The sequence below is a fragment of the Ixodes scapularis genome, unplaced genomic scaffold, assembly GCF_016920785.2.
Source record: "Ixodes scapularis isolate PalLabHiFi unplaced genomic scaffold, ASM1692078v2 PGA_scaffold12__126_contigs__length_90152505, whole genome shotgun sequence".
NCBI classification, from domain to species: Eukaryota; Metazoa; Arthropoda; class Arachnida; order Ixodida; family Ixodidae; genus Ixodes; species Ixodes scapularis.
In genome coordinates, this window is record NW_024609838.1 from 61731896 (window position 1) to 61744262 (window position 12367).

The 12367-nt window shown below is 43.0% G+C and overlaps 1 protein-coding gene across 1 annotated transcript in view; it reads left to right on the forward strand.

Annotated features, from left to right (window-relative positions):
* The window catches only part of LOC8043022 (glucosidase 2 subunit beta), a 62915-nt gene that overhangs the window by 11739 nt on the left and 38809 nt on the right, over positions 1–12367 (forward strand). The window contains exons 5-7 of the mRNA XM_029980157.2: positions 1417–1534; positions 9339–9468; positions 12148–12253. Of these exons, the coding sequence (XP_029836017.2) occupies positions 1417–1534; positions 9339–9468; positions 12148–12253 (354 nt within the window). The remainder of the gene's footprint in view (positions 1–1416; positions 1535–9338; positions 9469–12147; positions 12254–12367) is intronic.

Here is a 12367-nt window from a genome sequence, read left to right on the forward strand (position 1 = left end):
ATCTCTTAATTTCAGATGGGTGTTCGTTAAGGATTGTACGGTAGTCCTTTTTTACCATGTCGTTAACAAACTGAAGAATTCTATTTGTCAGTCAGTCTTAGTTTGCTTTTCTCAATTAAGCATAACTGCTTCCAAATGTGCATGCTTCTGGAATTGTAGACGGGTTTGTACTTGGGCTGGTTGGCAATTCATTGTATAGGATAAAAGCGCTGAAAAGACGGACAAGTTAAAGGACGACGAACACCACGGAGCACTACTTGCAACTGAAGTTTAATAATAAAAAAACATATAACCTTGATCTCAAAAATACATGTAACCTACAGGCAAAGTGATGTAAAATGATGAAACACTTTGCCCAGTCACATGTCTCTGATATCCCGTTGTATGCATTTTTTCTATTAATAAACTTCAGTTGGCAAGTACCACTCTGTACTTGTCTGTCGTCTTTTTAGTGGTTTATCCAATACAATGCTTTAAAAAATGACTTTCTAATTTTGAAAAAAAGTTTTTATAGCTTAGGTTGCAGGAATGCCCATTTATCTTTGATCATGGTGTTAGAGAACCCAGACTAAATCAGCAGGAGCCATCTTCAGCATGATTGATGCTAAGGATTCTGAAAATGGTGTTTATATTGGTGAGATGATTATAGTGTAGTAAAATAGATGGCAGCAAGTTCTTTGGTTTTTAGCTTGCTGAAATCATTGGGATAGCCTCTTCTGCTGCAAACACCGGTGTCTTCTTTCGATAATGGTCGCGTGCTGGAGGTTTCTGCATTACAAGGAAATTTAGACACAAGGAACACCTTCTGTAAAGCGCCGTTCACACATTTACCACCCAATACGACCGAAAGAGACCAGACCGGTTTTTAAGCCTCTTACAACGTCTTAGTACCAGCTCCGCAGCAGCGCATCCGGTCCTAAAACGTCGCAAGAGGCTTAAAAATCGGTTTCGTCTCTCGGTCGTACTTGGTTACAGGTGTGTGAACAAAGCCTCCAGATGCTCATTTTAAAATATTGCATTATCTATAAATGGGCCATTATTTACATGCAGTAAAATTGGTGGAAGATGTTATCCTCTGTAGAGAGGTATTTGCCTTACTAGAAACTGTTGGGGTAAGGGGGTGATTCTGTATGGTTATCACCGATTGTCTAGTTGTCGGATCAACCACCAGAGAGTGTTGGAGTAAGGGGGTGATACTGTACATCATTACTGATTGTCAAATTTATCCAGATCAACCACCCCTTATATAATACGCTTGTTTTGTGAGCTGTGTTTTTCAAGTGGGCCATTATTTACGTGCAGGAACCTGGTTGAAGATTTCTGACTCATTGAAAAGGAGTTTGCAATAAAAGAAATGGGGAATGTAGAAATGCGTTTAGCGCCACGACACCAATTAGTTCTTTTCTCTCCAAACAGGGAGCTAGGGAAGTATGCCCGTGAAGAGGAAGAGCGTCGTCGTGAGCTGAGGGCCCAGGGACTGCAGATGCAGCAACAGATGAGCAGGGAAGGACGTCAGCACAAGGAGCAATGCAAGGTGGGTGGTTGCTGGTGCAAGGGGGATTCATGCAAGTTGTCTATTAGGTAAAACTAGGGAAAGGACGGAGAGCTGTCTATTGCAGAAACTAGGGAAAGAGGGGATCCTCATATGCCCCTTGGGTAACTAGGGAAAAATGGGGATCCATACAAGTTTTTCATTTGGGAAACAAGGGAAGGGTGGGGATCCATAAGAGTCGTCAGCTGGGGAAACTAGGGAAAGAATGGGGATCCAAGCCCACTACATGAATCATCCTGTAAGGAAATTGGCAACTCATTTGATTTACCTGCTCCAGCCTGCACTGATGCAGAAAAGTGTAGTACGGTGCAGAAGAATGCAGGGCAATGTTTGTTTTGTGAGATAGGCTGCTTTCATAGATCGAATACGGCAGTGTACTCTGAGTGCAGCTGGTGCACGAGGGGCAGGTAAACAAACACTGCAAGTGAAATCTTCTTCAAGGCAAGCTAATGGCTTCAAGGCAAGGTAATGGCCTACAGATCCCCAGTTATCGAGGTTGAATCCTGACCGGACCGAGGTGCTTGCAATCTGACGGACAAAGAATCCCAGGGCTCGTTTGACAGTCAGCTGGTTAACTTTAACCGTGGCAGAAAGTTAACCACATTTTCCAGTGAGGGGGAATTCTAGGTTACGTGACCGGCAGAGTAGCGACGGCAGGGAAACACAGTGGGTGCACCTCTCAGCAAACGTCGCTCGCTTTGAAAGTACAGTAAAACCTCGTTATAACAAAGTTGAAGGAGCGGTCGTAATTATTTCGTTATAACCATTAGTTTGTTATAGCCAATGTCCATTTCTTCCCACTATTAGCAAGCAAGGGGAATTATGATTGCTTTGTTATATCCATTAGTTTGTTATATCCCATTTTGTTATAACGAGGTTTTACTGTACTTCCGTAAAATACAGACTATGTGCCTCCCCTCGTGTAAGTGCTGCATCCCATTTTATGAAAATTTATTATTTTTGTGGCCGCCATCTTGAATATTAATCCCGAGTCGAGTAAACGCCCCCTCCCTATTTTAATTGCATAATCTAAAAATTTGAAAATAGCGCCTGCTTTTTTTTTTTTTTTTTGTCATAGTTGTTGCACTGTTGGGCACGTTTGTCAGCAATGAATGGTGCAAAAGGGCTAGCGCTTTTGCATGAGCAATGATCTCGCCCCATTTCTTAGATCATTTTTCGATTCTGGCCAGTCCTAAGCTTAAAGGGACGCGGTAATTGTCAACATGGCAACGTCTCCGGAATCCTAGTGGATTGTTTTGACTTGATCAGCTCGACATTGATGGCATTCAGAAGACCACATACCAATTTCCACTGGAGCCGAAGTACTCGATTTTCATTTTTGTGAAGAAGGTTTCATGTACAGTTCTTACATTCTGGCCAACCGTACTGCCATTGTGCTGGCCGCCTTTCAGTGCTCACTTCTTCCTCATCATTTCTAGCACTAAAGTTTGTTCTCTTTCGCACGAGAAAGGAAATTTCAACGACGTTTGTCTTTACTTCAGACAGCTGAAAAATTGCATAATTTGCCAGACACAGGTGGATTTGGTTTTACTTGAAGAGGCACTTAAGTCGATTCTAAGATCGTCCTTTTGTGGTGGCAACTCAATCCAGATTTTCTTCTGAGGGAAGTGGTCGACGAAGCGCGCTTGTCGGCGAGTTGCAAGCGATTGCTGTGTAGCAAATGTATACCTGTCGGACTCTCTTCAAAACGAGTTATAATAAAATCATTCAGAATCTGCCTGTATTTTAGGGCTTTCATTGGTCCACACAAAGTGGTCTGCGTAAAAAAAGAATCCATGTGTTTTACTCTTGCCCTGGGGTGAATGGGCGATATTTTTTAATATAGGACTTGGTATATGCGGTAACTAAGACCTCTTAAACAGTATAAGATCAAAAACGACTTTTTTGAAAAATGGCCTCAGTGCCCCTTTCAGGGGGGACACTACCCAAAAAGTGAATGTTTGAACCACTTGTCTGGTTTAAATGACATTTACAGGGCAGGTTTCTGTTGACGTTGAAAACATTTGTTCCGAATTTTGTTAACCTGGGTGAAATACAAAAAAAATTCCAAATGTTCAAAGATGAAAGTGGGCGTGTCTGCGTAGGAAAACTATTGTTTTGAAATTACTTATAAATTTGTCATTTTCACGTGTTATGTTGCTTTAGGACAGTTCAGAGCAGATAGCTATGGAGCTATATTTCTACATTATACCAACTTCCATGACAAAAAAGCCACATAAACACAAATAATGTTTTTTAGATTTCCATCCTTTGTCCAAGCTTTCAGTTCTTGAGCATGAAAAATGACAAAAATAAAAATACAAGCTCATAGCTATCTTCCCCTTATAATTTCAGCCTCGGAAAAACTCGTAAAAATGAATCCAAGTTACGTCATCTTTTATTTAATTTCAATTAATCAATTTTCTGGCTGTCAAGGAAAAAGAGCTAGTAACATAACATGGAAGGAGTTTTGCCAGATTTTTCCTTATGTGAAAAGCTACCGTATTTACTCGAATGTAACGCGACCATGATTGTAACGCAAAAAGTGGCTTTTCCAAGCGCAAAAAAAAAAAAGAAAAAGAAAAGAACATGAATGTAACGTGAGTTAAGTGAGGGGAAAAAAGTACCTTAAAAAGTACTACAACATGGTCAGCGGAAGCCTCTTCGGCCGGGTTCACAGTTGAAGAGCACTTCACGCTGGAGCCTCCACCCACGGATAGTCTATTCTGTCACATCTACCCGTCGAGCTGCGGAAGAGTTTCCGATTTCCTCAGCCATCATAATTGCACTTCTTTTAAAGCGGGCGTCGTACTGAGCTCGTTGCGTCGCCATTTGCTCGAGAGTCCAGTCGCGGAAGCACGTAGCACCAGCTCACAAAACACAGGCACATGGGTATGGTAACCCTAACGGAAAGAGAAAGCGTTGTGAAGGTAACCCGTAACCCTAACATGGGCGCAACGAGTCGCAAACAAGAATAGGATTGGATTGGCTGTTTCCAGCATGTATATGTTGCCAGCACAAGATTGAAAGATCGCGAGATTTGTCGTAGCCATTTTAAAGAGCCTGTGCTGCGACACCGCCAAGGCAAATTTTGAGGCGTTTCGATCATAACACAAACTTCCAAACTAGGTAAGGGAAATTTGAAAAAAAAAAACTTGCGTTACATTCGAGTAAATACGGTACTAATAATCCCTTCTGCAGAGTGTAAAAAAAAAAGTTTTTTTTTTTTATACCGAATGCTACTTTTCCGTCCAAATGTAGTCCTAGCGGTCTGCATCAGATGCCAAAGTTTCAGAACTGTTATCTCAGTCAAAAGTTGTCGCCGGTTTTCTGTAATTTTGAAGGGAAAAATGGAGCCCGTTTTCGGTAACTGGTGCCATTATCATCATCATTGTTGTTACCATTTTGCTTTGTTCATTCACCATTGCAGTCATGGACTTGCGCCTCTCATCTCAATCTCGTCTCGGTGAATCATGTTTTTGAGCTCGCTGGCGTGGACATCATTGGCCCATCTGCTCTTCCACCACCGCAATGTGTTGTTAAGAAGCTTGAAACTGAACATTCGAGAGAGATCTCTCTGGTTGGGAAACGCAATATTTAAAATATGGCAACCAACCAATTCCTAAACATGTAGGAGCCCTACGTTTCGAACCAAATTCCCTGAGAGAAGAAAAAAGAAGACCGAAAAACGCCGCTCCTCAATGGCCACAGTCGCCCCTGACGAAGGACCAAGTCGGTTCGAAACGTAGGGCTCCTACATGTTTAGGAATTGGTTGGTTGCCATATTTTCATTACTGTTGTTAAGAAGTGCAGAAAGTACTTGACCATAACACTAGAAAAGAAAGCAGCGATTCTCAAGTTAATAGAAAGTTTCCGAACGGAAATGGAGGCGTAACCTGAAGCAAAGCACTATTTACGGGTTTTTTAAGCTAGCTTAACGTAATAATTCGGATTGCTCTATTATTCGGACGTTCATTCGGCCCCTGTGAAGTTTGAAAAATCGGTCGACGACTGTATTTTAGTATTTTATTAACAACAAGGATAATAATTTGCATTTTTAGTATTTGTTGCTTTATGTTTCTGTTGTCATATACCTTTACCCCACTCCCCCTATGATGTCCTCGTGGCCCTGAGGGCATCTGAAATAAATAGAAATACTTATACAACTTAACTTTTGGGACTCAAATAATATTGCAACAAATGGATCGTGCAAGTATATTACCGTAGGGCAGTGGCCAGCAACCTTTTGGCGCAGTGGGCCGAGTCGCCGCGAAGCCAAGGCGGAATGGGCCGGACGGCAAGCAGCGGGGGGGGGTAAAATAGAAAAATGAAAGCCGTTTACAATTCCCTGTAACGCCAGATTATAGCGCAGCTCTTGAGGAGAAGGAGGGAAGGGTACTGAGGGATAGGTGACTCCTTGAGGTCACGTGACCTCGGGGGGGGGGGGGGGGGGGGGGGGCTGGGGGCTCATGTGACCTTGGGAGGGGGGGGGGGGGGGGTCATTTGACCTGGTGGGGTCGCGTGACCATTTATGGCGACGCCGACGCCGCTCAAGCCGGAAACGGGCCCCTAAGAGCTGCGCTCTAAAAAAAGCACTTGCACAAACTCAAATTGACGTACATAAATCGAAAATGAACAGTTTCTTTATTTAACGACGCACGGCCTGAGAATACATTTCCACGAAAACCTAGGACTCGTCTTAGTGAGACTTCAATGTTGAACTGCGCTCGCCAAACTACAGACGTCCACATTCAAGCTACTAACTGCGAGTTGCAAAACATTGTGGAGGTTCTCGTCAGTCATTCGTGAGCGCAAGTTGGATTTTATGCACTTCATACATGAAAAAAGTCTGCTTGCTGTCATAAGTGCTCCCGAACACTGTAATCATGGCGGCTGCGAGTTTTTTAAGATTCATGAACGTAGAATCTGCAAGGCCAGCGTATAATGTAGCAAGGTCGTTTGCTGCAAATGTGCTCCTCAAATTTTTATCTGTTTGCTGATCGGTCAGCTCTATCTGATAACACTCTCGAACCTGGCTAAGATCTGCATTCAATGGATTTCAAAATAAACAAATGTCGCTCAAATGCTTCGTAAAGCCCGCAAACCTAACTTCAAACTCACTTTTCAGTTTGCGCAAGATTTCGCAGAGTCTTTCCGTGGGAAGTGGCATTGTTGTCTTGCCTGCAAAAACCTTGCAGCAAAGAAAATTATAAAAATTAGACTGTCTAGCTTGGTTTCGGAAGAGACTGAGCTTCATCTCGAAAGCTTTTACGTCTGCGAGCATCCCGGACACGAGTTTCCCCTTTCCTTGTAATTTTACATTCATGTCATTCAGGTGCTAAGAAACGTCAGCCAGGAGTGCCAACTCCCACACCCAATCATGATCAGCAAGTTCTTTGAGAGGTTTCCCTTTCCCACGAAGAAACAATGCGATCCTCACGAAGATTAAAAAAAAAACGTTTGCGAAACTCTTCCTCTGCTGAGCCATCGAACTGCTGTGTGGTACAGGACATCCCCATACTCGGCCTCTGTTTCCGACAAGAACTGCTGAAATTGACGGTAGTTCAGGTAATGACTGCGAATAAAATTGATGGTAGGTACGACTACCTTCATCACGGACTCCTAGCACATCACTTTGTGACACAGTGATTGATGGTGGATAATACAATGAAGATGAATAGGAGCAATGACGCCCAGGCGTGTCGTTTCTGAGTTGATGTGTCCGACGACACCCGCTTCACAGCCAATCATATTTCTTGCGCCATCAGTCGTTACGCTTTTCAGGTTTTCCCATTTTAGCTGCAGCATATCCAGACACTCGCATAGCTTGTTAAAAATATCTTTTCCTGTTGTTATGCCCTTCAGGCTTTTTAGAGCAGCTAGCTCCTCCGTCACTTCAAACCTGGTGTTGATTACTTGCACAAAGATAAACAACTTAGCAGTATCAGAGACGTCATTGCTTTTGTCAAGCGCCAAAGAGAAGCACTGGAAAGCTTGGGCTCTATCTTTCAAAGTACTCAACGACTGTTCACCCATGTCTTCGATTCTCCTTGTGATAGTGCAAGCCGACGGAATAAGCTCCTTGAATGCATTCTTCTTATCTGGGCAAAGATTGTCAACCACTGTCAACAAACACCTTTTAACAAACTCCCGTCTGTAAAAGGTCACCCACTCTCTGCGATCAACTTGGAGATTGAGTAGCTGGCCTGAACCAGAGCCATCTTCTCCTGGACGTTCTTCTTGAAGATGTCTTGCTGCATGCCCAGGCACTTCTTTAAACTTTCGATCCTTGCGGCTCTGACATCAGAGAGTCGTACTTGTCGCGATGATGAGACTGGTAGTGTCGACGCAAGTTGTATTCTTTAAATACTGAGAGCGCTTCTTTACAGTCAAAGCGTAACGCTTCATCCTTATGTTGAACAAATAAATAATCATTTGTCCACTGATCATTGAATGTCCGGCATTCCAAATCTATTTTTTGCTTCTTGCCGCGTTTAGACAGTGACATGTTGCAAACAAACAGTCTGAAAAAAGTAAAAAAGATACACCCGTTTAAAGGCGAATTCTAGAAAACAAATTTATGTGAGTAACACATAATGTTGAAGCTTACCTTTCGAGTTGTCGATAGGGCCCTTGAGACGATCAAACTGCCCGAACAGACGCAAAGGAGTGACTGTTCTATTGAGTCCAAGCAAAGTGCGCACCATTTTGGCGTCTGTGGCTTTGTTCTGATTGGTCGTGTAGCAAGTATCCAATCAGAACGAGTTTCGCAAGTGACGGTCACAAAGAGCATTCTAATGCCAGCAGTTTCACTTCTGGACCAGTCAAGTTTGTATTGTATCCCACCTTTGTGCTAGGATATCCGTGAAGATATCTGCACAAGTGTAAGGACATTGAACTGGCCAACGGGTTGTGCTCTTTGTCCTTGTTGAACCTCAGTGAAGGTCAAAAGAGGCGTACAAAGAGAGAAAAAAAGTGTGGGGGAGGGGGAGGGGAAAAGACAGGCAACAGGCAGCAAATTAGTCAACTTTATCTTTGTTTTTCTTTTTTAGCCTATTGCGTTTGGGGGGGGGGGGCTGCATGATGCTGCTTCGCAGGCTGGATCCTGCCCGCGGGTCACTGGTTGCTGACCACTGCCGTAGGGTAATGAGTACAGAGCAAACCACTCCCAGTTGCGAAATGTTGTGCCCGTAAAATATTGCCCAAACCTGCAATACACAAATTTTGCACTGTTTCTTCCTTGAAAGGGGTCAATAGTATTTCTAAATAATAAAAAGAAAAAGTTGTTTGCAGTAAATAGGAAACTGAGCATTACCGTATCTTCCAGATTATATAGTCTGCGAACGATAAATGTTTAAAAGTTGAAATTCTATGTGGTGCAGACTACCTGCAAATGCAAAAAACTAAAAAAAAAAAATTCTTTTTTTTCTAGTTTGTTCACCGTGATAAGACGTAAAGTATTTTATGGATAACTGGGCATAATAATGTTGATTTATGTATGATACAAGCTGCTTTGTGAGCTAATACAGCAGACATTTGTCAAGGTGTGCTGTCTTTGATACTTTTTATGTTCGGATTAGATACTAAGTGCGGAATGTGCATGGTGTGAGGTCTGTCTAGTCAAAAACTTATTTTTGACCCCAAATTTGTTTTTGCGGACTATACACCGGGTGCAGACTGTAGTGCATAAAATTAGGTAATTACTTTTGTTAAACAAAAGTTTGAATGAGTAATTTGACGTGCGATGTGTGAGCGACCCTCGACTGCATTGCCTCGTCGTGTGCAGACGAAACTGGAGCAGCTGCGGCTGGACCTGGAGGAGGTGCGCAAGTCTCGGGAGGCCCTGGAAGCGGTCAAGAAGGAGGCCGAGGACAGGGAGAACCAGGCGCTCCAGAAGTACAGGGACATCGATGCCGGTGGGTGCCACCAGTGGGCAACGGGTGGGGCGCCAGCTTTCAGAAATGCTAGATTTAAGATAGATAGCAACCAAAGCCGTGGTGAACATTTGCAATCTAATGGTGGACGTCTTCTGCGGAAGATGCGTGCCGAAGTGAAAAACGGGCAAAAAGGCAGAGATGCTTACAGACGAAAACTGCTTTCGTCACCTCCTCATGGCTCGTACTGCAAGCGCAGCCCATAAACCAGGTGATCCCGAACAAGCAGTCGGAAACCTTCCGAAATATAGGCCCTCTACCAGCTTTGCCTTCCCCATTTCAAAGGGGCGATCGAACAATATTTACTGCTTTAAAGGGGCGATGCAACAATTGTACAGCGAAGCTGTTATACGCTAGGGTCTGGAAAAAAATGTGTCTTCACATGTCAACAGAAAACTCCCCATTGGTCGGGGCAAGTATGAATAAAGAAAAACAAAAAGGATAGAAGCCGTCCTAGAAGTCGTCCTAGACGTCGTCCTCGAGGTCATCCTAGAAGTCGTCCTAGATGTTCTCCTTGAGGTCATCCTCTAGGCGTCGTCCTTGGGGTCGTCCTAGACTTTGTCCTTGAGGTCGTCCTAGACGTTTCTAGGCATCGTTCTAGACATTGTAAAGATAACCGCTTCGCTGGTCCTCCATCTTCACGTGAAGTGAAAGGGCTCTACAATATTTTAATGTGAAAGCATTAACTGGGTCTCATAGAGTGGAGCCGGTGGTGTCTGTAACCGCAAACAATGCGAGGAGCCGGCGGCGTTTGTAACCGCAAGAAACGTGAAAGTCCCAGCTAAACGGCTCCTACGTAGCCATTGGCTATCTAGGAGCCGTTTTGCATAGTTTCAAGGAGCACAACCCCACAGATGAGCCTTCTTCCTGGCGCCGGAATTTTTGTACTCTGTGCAAATACCGCTTAGAACAAATTTATGATGTTAATGACCGGTGAAACACGTGTTAATTTTTCACCACACGCGTTGAAAGTCGCCGAAAAAAGAAAAAAAAAAGAAAAACGAGCAGTGTTCTTTTTAAATTTAAAATTTTTGTGAAAAAATTCATTTTTCAATTTTGAGGTTTTCATTTTTAGGAACTAATTATACACCCTTACACTAAATTTGATAACCGTATTTCGAATAGTTACCTTGATATAAAATATTTTCAACACATTGTGATGCAGTAACAAAGTAAAGGAAAAAATCGTGAGGGTGCAGGCAAGCTGGTGAATATTAACCATGTTAAATTAACCTGAGACTGAGGTAGACAAGAAACATCAAAACGTAGAAGGGACAGAAAATAGACAGGACAATGTCTCAAACTAAGCTAACTGGTTTATTTAGTCCACTTTCTTATACAGTCTCATTCTCAAGGTCATTTTCACCAACACAAAACACCAAAAGGACGAAAGCGCTTGAACTGTATAGATTTCGCCCTTTTGGTGTTTTGTTTTGGTGGAAATGACCTTGAGATTGAGACTGCATAAGAAAGTGGACTAAATAAACCAGTTAGCTGAGTTTGAGACATCGTCCTGTCTATTTTCTGTCCCTTCTACGTTTTGATGTTTCTTCTCTACCTCAGTCTCAGGTTATTTTAACATGGTTAAAGTAAAGGAGTTCAATGTTTGAATGCATTTTTTTCAGTTCCACTTTTTGCTGCAAATTTCATACAAAGGAATCTTGTTTGGAGGTAAAAATATTCTGATACCACAATCAAGATGTTTCTGAACTGAAATTTACTGGAGAATCGGGATATCTACTTTATTTTGTTTTAGTCCTCATTGAGAAAAGGCTATGTTTTCAAGCATTGACATAGGACAGATACGCGTCTCATATTTTGAGGTAATGACACTTTCTGAAGTATTTACATTAGAGTTATAAAAACTAGATAGCCCGAAGTCCCCCATCCCCCACATTACATTCAAGCAGTCAAAATGGTTCTTAATAGGTTCATTTGCTTATCATAGATTCCTTAAAAGAGAGTGACACATCTTCTTATGCAGGTATGTAAAGTTGTCCTAGAGAGCTGAAAGTTTGCACAGTGAATACCCCCATAGTCTGCATGATAAGATATTTTAACTTTTTGACATGTATAGTTTGGAAAATATGGTACAGACAATGATGTTCGTACTGTCGAGGCACAGAACGCGTAACAAGTTTATCTGCAACATCGCTGCGACTCGACGCACAATACTGTATTTATTCAAAAATAGCTCAACCTCTTTGCGAACAGACCGGTCTTTCTAAATTTCCGCAGAACCTGCGAAGACCAGTGATTACGACTCGCGAAAGAAGCCGGCGAATGGCGAAGCAGAGAACATTCACAACTCCGAAAAGAAATGCGATCCACACAGATCTCATGTCTGCACTGTGACGTTATTGGTGCCCTGTCATTCGCCGGGCCTCTTCCGTAAGTCTAAATCAAAAATTCGTCTTGAGCGTTGCAGAGAAACACACGCGCAGGTGTTGTCCATAAAGTGGTTGACCTATTTTTTTAACAAGTACGGTACATTCTTTGTTGCCACAGCCTCTGCGACAATACTGCGGTGATGGGGTGAATTTTCTTACTAGCTTTTGCGGAGAAACTTTTTTGCCGTGGTCACGTGCCACAGCTGCAGGCTACTTGCTTTCGTTCTCGTCTCTGCCTGTGCTTTCAACTGATGGATCAATCCGCGTGCAGAGAAGAAGAGGGAGCAGGAGGAGCTGGAGATGCGGAGGCACCAGGAGGAGGAGAAGGCCAATGCGGAGGAGGCCTTCAACGCCCTCGACCTCGACATGGACGGAGTGTGAGTCCCAGCACGTGCGTTTCCTAGAAGAAAGGCTTTTGAGGGCAGACGCTGGTCTTGACGAGTGAAAAATCACTGAAAAGGTTATCTTTCAAGTATTTTTTCTTAAACCAT